The sequence below is a fragment of the Colossoma macropomum genome, unplaced genomic scaffold (genome assembly GCF_904425465.1).
Source record: "Colossoma macropomum unplaced genomic scaffold, Colossoma_macropomum, whole genome shotgun sequence".
Lineage (NCBI taxonomy): Eukaryota > Metazoa > Chordata > Actinopteri > Characiformes > Serrasalmidae > Colossoma > Colossoma macropomum.
This window is the reverse complement of record NW_023495545.1, coordinates 1,212,059-1,225,338: the sequence shown is the minus strand read 5'-3', so window position 1 is coordinate 1,225,338 and position 13,280 is coordinate 1,212,059. Positions and strand designations below refer to the sequence as shown.

Sequence of the window (13,280 nt, the reverse complement as noted above, 5' to 3'; positions counted from 1 at the left end):
GGACTGGTGCTGGTCTAAACTGGCCTAAGCTGGTTTATGCTGGTCTGGTGCTTGTTTAAAATAGTCTGAATTGGTTAATACTAATCTAAACTGGTCTAACCTGTTTTATGCTGGTCTAAACTGGTCTAAGTTGGTTTATGCTGGTCTAAATTGGTCTAAGATGGTTTATGCTGATCTGGTGCTGGTCTAAATTGGCCTAAGATGGTTTATGTTGGTCTGGTGTTGGTTTAGTTTGTCAGCAAACATGGTCATACTGGTTGATCAGCAGACCAGCATCCAAAACATGACACATTGTCACTGTTGCATGAAAATCTTGTGTATCCGTTTTTGTCATTTTTCTTTTTTTTTTTTTTGCATAATTTGAATTTGAATCAACGGACCAACAGCAATGATCCAGAATTACTTGGGGATAAAGTCTTGGTCTTGTTTCATTAACTTCCATTATGAATGTTTTCACCTTCTCTTGTGAAGGCATCATTTTGGAGATACGAGGTTTTATTCCGACAGTGATGATATGCTGGTTTTACTGGTGACCTGCTGTGCTGATCTAGCAGGGCGTCTATGGGAAATTGCCATAGAAACGAACGTTGCCACGTCAAAAGGACTTCTAATGAAAGACTGTTTTCCGAGTTCACTATGCAAATGCAGAATGCAATGTATAATGTTTCGGAGGACTTTTGAACGTACAAAAGAGTCTGCTCTTGTATTTGTTGGTTAGGAACAGGTGCTGATAGTGGGTCGTGCCTTCCTGTGGCGTACAGTTACCGTACAGGAAGTTGTTTGTGGCATCCCGGCTGTGCGAGGCCTCTTTAATTCGTCAAGAGTGCTTGAGAGCTGGAATTAAGAGTTAAGATAACATTTTGATCAGAGGGCAAGTGAACCAAATCAATTCTATAAAAAAGATAAATTTAGGATAAAAATATAGGATGAAATTAAGAGACATTGTATATAGGCATGTAAACAAGTCTCTACAGTATACCAAATTTGTCCTACATAGGGCCTGTACAAACAAAATGTACAGATGTTTAAATAAATGTTTTAAGTATACTGTTTTAAGTATTTCTGGCTAATAAATCCATTTCAACCTGTAGAGTGAAACAAATCATGATTCTATGTTAATAGTGGTGACTTTTATACTAGAGAAGTCTGATAATTCGTTTACTTCACAATAGTGCAAGCCCTTTCTATCAGTTTATTGGCCAATTTGGCTTATAAGCTTTAATTGAGTTGAAATGTCAATGGAGATGTAAATAAGTTGAGGTTTTGGGCCAAACTTGGAATGCTAATTAGTTTGTAAAAACACTTCAAGTAGCTAGTTTTAGGTGATTCTTTAAGGGTTCTTTACTAAATGTAAATGTTTTAAAAACAATTACAATTTTTCCCCAATTTAGTCATATCTAATTTCACCCACTAGATAGGGCGGCCCCCAATGATACCACCAGCGCTAGGAGGGCGAAGGCAAACACAAGCTTCCTCTGAGTCAAGTTAAGCACCACCGCATCTTTTCGAATTGCTGCTATCGCAACACTTGAACGTGCTTGGAGGAGAACGCTAATGCCATTTCTGTCATGTCAGCTAACAGACGTCTGCGCTGGCTAGTATTGCATTTGAGTGATGAGGCGAGAAGTGGGGATCATCCTGCCCTCCCAGAGAGAACAAGGCCAGTTGTGCTCTCTTGGACTCCCAGCCACGGATGGCTGTAGCATCATCAGGGATTGAACTCATGTTTTCCTGATGATAGGGCCAACACTTAGACAGTTGTGCCACTCGGGAGGTATACGTTCAAATAAAAAGAGAAAGCCTGTATTTCTACAAATGAAGTACCAAGACAAAATGTTTGATGTTTTTCCTAATAGACTTCATTGTTCATTTTTCATGCTGAAATCGATGCCCATAACATGTTCCAAAAGAGTTGAAACATTTTCAGCTTAAACCTAGAAATGAGAAGCATTGAAATGGATGATGTAATCATGCCTGGATACAAAAGGTGCAGTTATTTAGTTATTTCATCCTCTACAGCATATAATATCATCAAACGTTTCAGGAAATCCAGAGAAATCTCTGCAAGTAATGGAAATGGCCAAAAAACCACAACTGAATGCTCATGACCTTCAAACTCTCAGATGGCACTGCATTAAAAAAACCTGCATGTTTCTGTGATGGATATCACCACATGGGCTCAGGAAATCTTTGATAAACTGGTAAAATAAACAATAAACACCGTTTGTGGACGCATCCACATTAGCAAGTTAAGACTGCTATACACAGCAGAAGCCATGTATCAACAACGTCCAGAAACGCCACCGACTTCTCTGGGCTTGAGCTGATCTGAAATGGAAAGATGCACAGAGGAAACGTGTACTGTGGTCTGATGAGTCAACCATTCAGATTGTTTCTGGAAATAATGGACATTGTATTGTTAGGCTCAAAGAAGCAAAGAACCACCCAGATACCAGACATTACCAGTGTACAGTTCAAAACCCAGGATCTGTCGTGAGGGTACATTAATAGGTAACCTATACATTTGTGAAAGCACCATTAACACTGAGATGTACACATTTTGGAGCAACATATGCTGCCTTCTAGGCGATGTGCTAGACTTGCCTACCTGCAGTCCAGACCTATCTGACACCAAAAACCTGTCCCACATTCGAAAATACGACAGCGAAGGCCCCAAACAGTTGCCCAGTTCAAGGCTTGTGTAACATTAGCATGGCAAAAAAGTTTGCTTTGTAAACTGGATCAGTTTGTATGTTCAGTCCTCAAACATTTTTAAGTGCTGTTAAAATGAAAGACGATGTAACACAGTGGTAAACATGATTTTGTCCAAACCTTTTTGAAGGTATCGTAAAAAAAAAAAAAAATGTATTAGTTAAAACCCAAAAATTGTGCTTCCTGTACTTCTGAATTTAAAACACATCCGACAGAACCTGCTTTCTGTTTTTATTTTCATTTATTGGACCTGATGTTTGTAGAACCCTCTATAAGAGTGCAAACCTACAGCGTTCATGCAGTGTCGTATGAGAAAACAACACACAAAAAAGAGAGACCCACACTTCCTCCCAGCAACAGAAGCCACTGAGAGAGAACGAGAGAGACGCTCTGAAAGTCTCGCAGAGAAGCCGAGATCGAGTGTTTGGGGTAAGGAGATGTTTTCCTTTGTTAAATTTTCATCCAAACTTCTCCTGATATCTGTTTGTGAGATTATTGTTTAGTTTGTATTGATGAATTTTGGCGTCTCCATTAAAAACATACACATTTTTCATGGAACGTCATAAAATACCTTATCTGTCAGAATTTGTTGATAACTAGTGATGAAAAATACTTAAAAGCATTCATCATGTCTGAATTTACTGAATTTGTGAAGCTATAGTGACATTTTTGAATAGTCTATGTGGTTAATGAGCGCAAAAAGCACAGAGCTAAAATGGTTGAACAAGAGAAGGCAAATGGCGTCGTCCTCCATTTTGGATGCACCAAACAACAGAACCTGTAGCTGCTGTATATACAGCTTTCAAAAGACTCGGTTCTTTAAAGGTTCTTTAGTGAAATAGTCCTCTGCTTGATTATATGCTTCTTCGCCATGATAGAAAACCTTTTGGAACTTTAACTCCTTAAATTCAGGCTTATTATTCAGTTCTGAATCTTAAGACTTCTTATTCAGGAAACACTGTACTAATTCTATAGTAAATACTATGTAACTAATATGAAATTTATGTAGTGAAAGTATAAAGTGAAGAATTGAAGTGTGAGCTTTTGCTATTTAACCTCTTACAATACCAGGCTTATTACATATTAATGCTTATTATTGAATAATACCTTTGTAATTACAATGTATGTATAACTGCGTATTATAAGCCTGAGATATCCGCATTATGATCATAATTTTAGACAATTAAGAGAGTTAAATCTATAAAAAATATCTGCAAGTATGGTCAGTAACACTATCCTAATTATGTTGTAACTACTGTGTAACTAATATGCAATATATCGCTGCTGTTGGAACAAAACCTTGTATGTCCATTTTTGTTTTGTTTTTCAGTTTTTGCCATAATTTGAAAATGCCTGTTGTCCTTCACATTATGTGTATGATTTCATGATGAATGGATCAATGAAATGACCCAAAATTACTTGTAAAAAAAGTCTGGTTCTGTTGGCTTACATTAAAAGTAAAGTATGTTTTTTCCTTCTCCTGTAAAGTTACCATTTTGGAGATATGAGGTTTTGTTCCAATAGCAGCGAAATGTAGTTATAACAGTGAGGAATTGAAGCACCTTTTTACTTCTTTAAATACCAGGCTTATTACATCCTAAGGCTTATTTCCCAGTACCTACATGGGCTGCAGTGCAAACTAACAGAGCTTTTCTTAAATTCTAGATGTTTGTAATATAAGTTACAACTAAAGTTTTTAAATTTGAAAGTCATAGAACTTGTTTTGGTCCTATAATAAGAGTATGCAGTGGTGGTCGATGAGTAATGCTACTTTTTTTTCTTTTTAGCTGTAGAGAGAAAAGCAAGCGAGAGAAATGAAGGGACTAACTTTGCTCCTTCTTGCTGGCTTGTTGTTCATTCAAAGATCGACTGCTGGTAAGTCCTCTATGTCCATATTTAATATCGTATTTGCATGTGAAGCATAATGTATAGTGTAAAATACTGAACAGCTTTTAACCTTGAATGTAACCTGATACTGTTTACTTTTACAAAACATACAAAAATATACACAGATATGTGTGTTTGTGTAAAAAATGATATTTTGGCAGGTGAAAGTGTCTTAAATTCAATAATATAAGATTATTCAACTTATTTCTAAACAATTACACTTGTTTTAGATCAGTTTATCTACAATACGGGTTTATTGGCATGAAAATTTGCCTGTTTTTGCATTATTTCTTGAAAGAAGCAATATTGTCTTCCAAATCAATAAGAATATTATGTGAAGATTCTAGAAATTACTTAAAACATTACTTAAAATTACTTTAAAAATTACTTAAAAAGTTGAAAATGTGTAGAAATAAGTTGAATTATAAATTTCTTACAACAAACTCAAAATGGGAAATTTTTGATATTGTGACTACATTCAAGATGCTTTAATTCACCGAGATAGACTTTATTGCAATGTAAAATTTGAATAATGTTGATCACTACATAAACGAACATTCAAGAGTTTGGAAACTACATTTTTAATAATGCAAAACCAATTTTGTTGCCGATAAATGTATAAAATGATTCCAGTACGCTCGCCCTGTACGACTTCACAGCTGTCTAATAATTCAAACACTCGAATGATAAAGAAGAGCTGTAAAAGATTCTCAATTAACTGAGAAAGCTGTAGAAGTTTTGGTGAATAGTAATATTTCATTCCACCTTATATAAATACATAAAAATAGCAAAAAGAAGTTATTATGACAAGTGATATCCAAACTTTTGAATGATAATTTAATGCTGGAGAAAAATTATACACTGAATTTACTTGATTCAAAATAGATTACAGTTTACTGTTAAATGTATATCGGTAGGATATACATAGGTATATCGGCGCTAACGCTCAAAAACCTTGTATCACTATTTTCACTTATTTTTCATTTGTAATCATGATTTGAAAATTCTAGTTAGCCTTGTGTTTAAATTTCATGATGAACTGGCCAACATAAATGGTACAAAATGAATTGGAAGTAAATCTCTTTGCCTTAACTTTAATTACAAGTTAAGTCCTTCTCCTGTAAAGTTACTATTTTGGAGAAAAAAAAAAAAATTGTATTGTTAGATACACAGATAATATAAATGTACTTCCATTCGTGTAATAAATAATGGAGATGAGGTTTTGTTCTGATAGTGACACTATATATATATATATATATATATATATATATATATATATATATATATATATATATATAGTTAACTATATACAATATATACAATATGTGTATGTATATATATATAATCAAGAACATTTACTGCAGCACTTTGTTAATATCAAAAATGCTACTACTTTGTGTAATGGCTTCTTTAATTTGCAGCTGAACCGTCGATTACTGTGCAAAAAAATTCTGACTCGGCTGATTTAAAATGCACTGGTGGCACATGGGAGGAAGGACATGACAATAAAACCAATATTAATGTTTCATACAATGAAGACAAAGCTGAAATAAAAAACTGCCACACGACTGATAAGTCACTGAAGATTTTAGTCAGAGTCAGACGTAAGTACCCTGTCTTTCCTTCTTTTCACAATGTTACAAAAACCAAGCTCACAATCACCTGCGATCAAACTCAGTTCATGTTTAAAATCGATAAAGTGACTTCTCTGCCTTAACATTCAGAGTTTACTGAACTTCAAATAATTTATTAACAGAATGTAATACGCCAGTGATTCTGTTAGAGGTTCAATGAATGCAAATCTTTTTTTGTGATTTTTTTTTTTTTGCATTTTTCAAAAAGAACAGGTGGGGTGGGTGGCGGCAGGATGGAAACACACATTGTTTTGTGTACACACAGGTCAAGGACAAATAAAAGAGCCAACACAGAGAATTAGTACGGAGTACAGTTGAAAACTACAGTGAATTGAACTATATTAGGGTCATTCTACAGAAACGGCCACTTTTCTGTCTTTTCATAGGAGTCACTGGTGTTACTGATCCTCATTGGTGTTACACATAATAAAGGAAACACCAGAAACATTTTTAATGAACAATGCATTTTACAAGATGACTGCTACAGAGCATCAAACCACATGCTGTCAATCATGGAATATCCACTAAAATATGTAATTTAAACCATTTGTATTCTATTTTTGACAGTTACCTCAGAATAAAGTCGGTCACACCAGTGACTTCAGCTAAAAGCTTCATATGAAATCATGAGCTAAATGAGAAAATCTCTGATAACTGAAAGACACAGTGGACCATGTGCTTTTCTTCATAGATCCTCAGAAAACGTAGGTAAAAGGAAGTCGAGTGATGTCATCATTGTGACTTTTATTTCAAAATAAGAGATTTTTAGTTACTCAGTAACACCAGTGACACGACTCCCGCAGACAACTTTCATTATATATTTTAAAATATTTATTTGGAATTTGTTTTCTTTGTCATTTAATTTATATATTCCATAGTCATGTATAGATTATTGTAGTTAAAATTGCAGAAAAATTTGTTTTTTTCTTCAAAATATGGCCTCAGCCTTCACACATGACTGTGGGGATGAGCTCTTCTGTGGTGCTTGGAATTCTATATGATTGATTTAAAAACCAATATTGCTAAATTGAGGCTCAAGAAGTTGTAATTGTTAAAATAACTTACTCTTTCATTTTAAAATATAAATAAATTGTAACTGTAACATGTTTTTTTAAGTGTAATATATCTGTAAAGGCTAGGGACACAAAAATGGATGTTTCTGTAGAATGACACATAAACTCTCCCAATTGCTAATAGTTCCTAATAGTTAACTGCTTTGCTTTGTTGAGCCTGGATGTAAGTTTTTCCATGCAAGCTACATTTTGAAAGCCGGATAACTGAAAGTTGTAAAACAGTTGTTTTTGGTGGCTGTAAAACCTGCCAGTAGGTCTGAATCATCATTTGACAGACATTGCTGGGGTGATAATAGAATGTTAATACTGAGCACTCTGGATAAAATGTCTACTGTGGTGGTCTGTAAATCTTCTACTTTTGGACGTTCCCAGAAAATGTGGAGCACTGTTAGAGATGTTATGAGCTCAAATGTTTCATTTTTTTAAAGTTAAAATTCCAAGTGTTTATAGAGGTAGTGACTCATGATCAGCAGTAGAGACTGTTTATTAGAGCATCTGTTAATTTACACAAAGGCTGGGTTCCCACATGTCCTAGAAAAATGGGAAAACCTGGACATTTATAGACCAGCTCCTCAGTCATGGAAGACCCCTGGAAAATAAGAAAATTGATTAAATATCCTTGAAAAAAATCAGCATCAGGGTTCCCACACATTTTGGAAAATGTGGAAGTGCACAAACTAGTGTCCCAGTCATGGAAAACAGAAAAAATAAGCGAACAGATAAAATGTCATAGAAAAATATTAACATCAAATATTAACATCCACATGTCCTGGAACAACAGGAAAACATTGACATTTATAGACTAGCTTTCCAGTCATGAAAGACACCTAGAAAATAAGAAAATGGATCAAGTGTTGTGGAAAAAATATCATCATCAGGGTTCTCACATATTTAATCCTGGAAGTTTTGGAAAACCTGGAAGTGTGCACATGAGTGTACAGTTATGGAAAACAAAGAAAAAATTAAAATGATTTAAAAAAAAATTATCATCGGTAACATCAGGGTTTCCTGGAAAACCTGGAAAACTTGGAAACTTATCGACAAGCTTTCCGGTGAGGGGAAGACCACTGGAAAATATGAATATTTTATAGGGACAATGCAAATTTTTATAGGGACAGTGACTTACGATCAACAGTGGAGGCAGGCATACAGGTTCATTTACACACTGTCAGGGTTCCCACCCATCCTGGGAAAACTTGGAAAACCTGGAAGTTCATGTTAGTTAAGTGTGAGGCTGAGGTTTAGCTGCTATGGCGAGTTTGAGTGTCCATTCCTACCTGTCGTAGTTTGCAGTAATGCAGTGTCGCATGTGTTCGGATACGTGGGTGCTGTGACGGGACCCCTTGTACAGTGAGGCTACCACCTGTCTTGTATACAAGTCATGGAAATTGTGGAATCTTGAACGTCCAGTATGAGCTTGATGAGGTCAGATCTGAGTGAAGTTCTAACAATGGTGCAGAATGTTATTATTATGAAGACAGTATACCTTGTCAAAAGTTTGGGGACAATTTGCTCCCTTTTGACTGTCACTTTTCAGTGAAGTAACAACTAACCCTCCACAAACCTAAAGGAAGCCCTGCAAGCAAATTTTAAAAGTATTTCTACAGAGAGGAGAAAATTTTTTGGTTGACACATCTAAAAGTTGGGAATCAAAGTTTGGAAATGGTGCATAAAACCAACGTGGTTGCAGATAAATGTACAGAATGATTCTAATACACTTGTACGGCTTCACAGCTTTCTAATAATAAGTGAGAAACTAGATGAAGAAATATTAGATGTGTTCGAAATAATGAATGTATTAGATTCTAAAATGACTGCAAGTCTGTTTACATAACGAGAATGATGTACAGATCAAATTAACATCCAGAATTTATCATATTTCAGAAGTGGAAATGTCAAGACACACTGTAAAAAGTGGCTCCTCAGATCTACCTAAAAAAAATTACTTCATGTGGAAACAAGCAATTGAACAAGTTTTATTCAACTTAACAATTAACTACATGGACAGAATGAATCGTTCATTTAAAGTATTTATTTATGTTGAATAAAACTAGTTAATTTACTTGTTACCACATGAATTTGCCCCAAAATTAATATAAGCAGTATATTATGTATCATTAGTTCACTTCTTGTTGACAGAGTTCTTGAAATATTGAATAAACAACGCAGGTGAATTGTTTATAATATTTAAATCCACATTGTCAATGTCAGGGCTGCCCAAAGTGCCCAAAACTGGCCCGAGAGGACGTTTGATTACACACAGGTACTCTCAAATTACATCACAGGTTTTTTGACATAATTTGAAAGTACCTTTGGTCCTATATATTATGTGTACATTTCATGATGAATAGACCAAAACAAATGACCGAAAATTTCTTGGAAAAAATCAGGTTCCATTGACTTACATCAAAAGTAGAGTATGTTTTTTCCTTCTCCTGTAAAGTTATCATTTTGGTGGGATTTTATTTCTGACACAATTGATGTATAACATTAAATTCTCCCTTTTTTATTAGTCTTTTTGAGGTATTTTAATAACAAAATATTGTGGAATACTTTTAGATATTACTTTAAAATCTCAGTTTGAAACCAAACTTCATTCAGTTTTGTCTTCTTGTCACTCGGCCCACTACAGACATTTCAGAAATTATTAATATGGTGGCATGTGAACTTTTGAATGGTAGTGTGTAGGCCGATTGTTTTATACTTATATTTTCAGAAATATTGATGTGATATTGTTTTTTTTAGCTGTTTATTACACTGTGTGGAAATTTTATGGTCCAATAGAAACAAAGTATATTAAAATGAAGAACATATGTAGCTTGTACATGCATGTGTGTATGCATTATTACTATCACCATGTTCTCTTTTTCTCTGCAGCCTGTGAAAACTGCATTGAATTGAATGTCTTGGCCATCGCCGCCATCGCTGTGGGCAACGCCCTGGCAACCATCCTCATTGGAGTGGCCGTGTACTCCCTGTCTGCCCAGCCCAAAGGCAAGAGTTTCTCCGGCAACAAAGGTGAGCCCAATCTGCTGTAAAGGAAGTCGTGGTGACCAACCTCCAACTTTGAGATGGACCATTCTGTAGGTTTCAAATCTACAGAAAGCTGATCCGACTAATCAAGCCAGAAAAGAATGAGTTGGATAAGATGTGGTGGAAGGTGTATGGTCCACTTTAGATGGTTTGTAGATACTTAATTTACTTTCAACTTACATTCAACTAAATATCTACCAAACTGACCTTAATTTTCTTTAACTCTAAACCTGGTTCTAATTCTAACCTTAACCTCAACCTCAACCTCAACCCAAAACCTAATCCTAACCCTCACCCTGCTCCTAGCCCTAACCCTGGTCCAAATCCTAACCCTGACCCCACCACTGTTTAGAATCAACTGAGCTTCAACAGATAGTTTGTTAACAGTTTGAACATCTGTAGATGATCTATAGGGGATTATAGTGGACTGTCCAAATAAAGAGAGACCACAAGAGCTTTCTTTAGGTTCGTGTTCCCAAACGTTCTACAGTCCCATACCCCATTACACGTGTACATGTACCACAGCTTGGGAACTGGTCAATTCAGTGGGATATCTACTAGTAGTGCAGGTGGGGCAGTTGAGCTGGGGTCTGTAGCACAGTAATCTATGATGACTGGCCCCATAATGTCTTAATCGGATGACTTGTATCACCATTTCACACCTATTTAAATAAATCATGGGTGCACGCTTAAAAAAGAATAAAGAAAATGGTTCTACATAGAACCATGAACACTCAAAGAACCCCTTTGCATGATTGAAGGGTTCTTTGCCTGGTGACATGGTTCTGCAGATTGATGGAGAATGTGCTCTAGATGGTTCTACATATAGCACCAAATGGGTTCTTCTATTGTTACAAACTTGACATCATCACAATAAAACAACCCTTTTTGGTGTTATATAGAACCCTTTTCAAAAAGGTTCTATATAGAACCATCTACAGCACATTCTTCATCACTCGGATGAACCATTTCACCATGCAAAGAACCCTTCAATCATGCGAAGTGGTTCTTTGAGTGTTCATGGTTCTATGTAGAACTGTTTTCTTTACTAAAGAACCTTAAGGAACCTTTTTTTAACCTGTATTACAGCTTCCATTCTCTTGGCTCAGTCCAGTTTGCAAAGAATCTGCAGACACACCTTCAAAGTTCAGTCTTAGAAGTTGGTTGATAATTTTCTGAAGTAATTAAACACATTCGGTGATGTTGAGGTCTGGATTCTGGGGTGGTCAGTCCATCAGTCTGGAACTGCTTGGTAGTTGTGACCTTCAGAAAATGTTTGTATAACTTCAACTTTGTCAAACTAACTAAAGTAACTGCTAAATTGTCCAGGAGTGTTGGTGGGTCCAGGCTTCCATTCCTTACCATTCTTCTTCTTCTTCTTCTTCTTCTTATTATTATTATTAACTTTAGAATGCATTTGCATTGTAACTATGTAATTACTGAATAACAAGCCTTAAAACATAATAAGCCTGCAATGTAAGCTCACCTTCTACTACATGTTTTTATTTATTTCTTTTTTTCTCATTATGCAAATAAATAAACTTAAAACAAACATAGCTAAGATGTTGTAGATCTTAAGGATGGCTAGGTGACCACTGAACTAAAGCCTACGATCCTCTATCAGGCCTGAAACTACCCATAACTGGCAATTCAAGTAACGAGTCATATGAAGGTAAAGGAAACTCTCAAACCTCTAATAAAGTGCTTTTCTCTCTTCACATCTTCCATTCTAGCTTCAGATAAAGAGCATCTAATACGGAATGGAGATGGAGACACTTATCAGGTATGTGAACATTCACTTTCTGTATAGACTTGTAAAGGTTCCTCAGGGGTTTCTTGCATGAGCTTACCCTTCTAACAGAAACCTCTAACTGGAATGGAAACTTTACATTTTGTAGACGTTCTTTGAACCTTAAAAAAGTTTCAAAGAACCTTTTTTGATGTGTTTCCATAATTTGGACCAAATTTACTAGCGTTTGAATTTGATTCTTAGCATTAAAAGAAGCATTACAATGAAACCATTTAATTTTGGTTTAGATAGAATTCTTGATTCTGTTTGTGCTCTTTTCAGCCGTTGGCTCCGGGTCAAAGGTCTGAGTACCAGACTCTGGGAGGAGCCAAGAAGAAATGAACTTCACCACCACCTTGATTTTCGTCATCATCATCATAATCATCATGATCCTCATAATCGTCATCATCACCAATTTCAATGATAATGTCTTTGAATTTTATTCCAAGTCTGCTGGTCATGGTAACATGAGTATGTCTCATTAATAGTGATGCTATTCATATGATTTCTTCCTTTCTTGATTTCTGTTTATATACATACCTCTATTTCTTAATTTCTATCTTATCTGGAAAATAATATGTTAATATTTGTTAATAATTTGCCTTTCTTGTTGCCTAATGAAATAGTTTCTCTGAGGCATTTTCAAGATTTCATGAATTCAGGTGTACTTCACAAGTGTGTAGTAAGTTCAGTTACTTTTAGTGTGTTTGGTCAATCAATGGTTAATATATTTTTTTTGCAAATTTGTTAAGACACAACATAAACTGCCTTAATAAATTCTAGTAATCATGTAATGAGTCCAACTGGTGCTTTAAAGAGATAAATGGCTTGTTGGCTTATTTTGGAATAAATGCTTAAAAAAAGTATTGGGAATGAATGGTTTCAATTTCTTTCTAAGATTTGCAAGAGTCGGTCCTGCCAACTGAATAATTTGTAGCGGTTACTGGACAATTTAGAGTATTTATTGGATAATTTCTAGTAGATACTGAATAATTCATAGTAGATACTGAAATTCAAAAATTCATAGTAGTTACTAAATATTTTGATGCCTATATTGAATAATTTGTAGTATATATTGAATAATTTATGTTAGTTACTGAATAATTCATAGTAGATACTGAATAATTTATAGTAGTAACTGAATAATTAATT

General features: G+C 35.1%; 1 protein-coding gene across 1 annotated transcript; it reads left to right on the top strand.

Annotated features, from left to right (window-relative positions):
• The first annotated feature begins 3,055 nt into the window (after positions 1 to 3,055).
• On the top strand, positions 3,056 to 12,992 carry LOC118802370 (T-cell surface glycoprotein CD3 delta chain-like). The gene is made up of 6 exons (XM_036562889.1): positions 3,056 to 3,141; positions 4,500 to 4,587; positions 6,021 to 6,203; positions 10,184 to 10,324; positions 12,073 to 12,122; positions 12,411 to 12,992. The coding sequence occupies exons 2-6, from the start codon at positions 4,527 to 4,529 to the stop codon at positions 12,468 to 12,470; spliced, it is 495 nt and encodes a 164-aa protein (XP_036418782.1). The 5' UTR covers positions 3,056 to 3,141; positions 4,500 to 4,526; the 3' UTR covers positions 12,471 to 12,992.
• Positions 12,993 to 13,280: the final 288 nt, after the last annotated feature.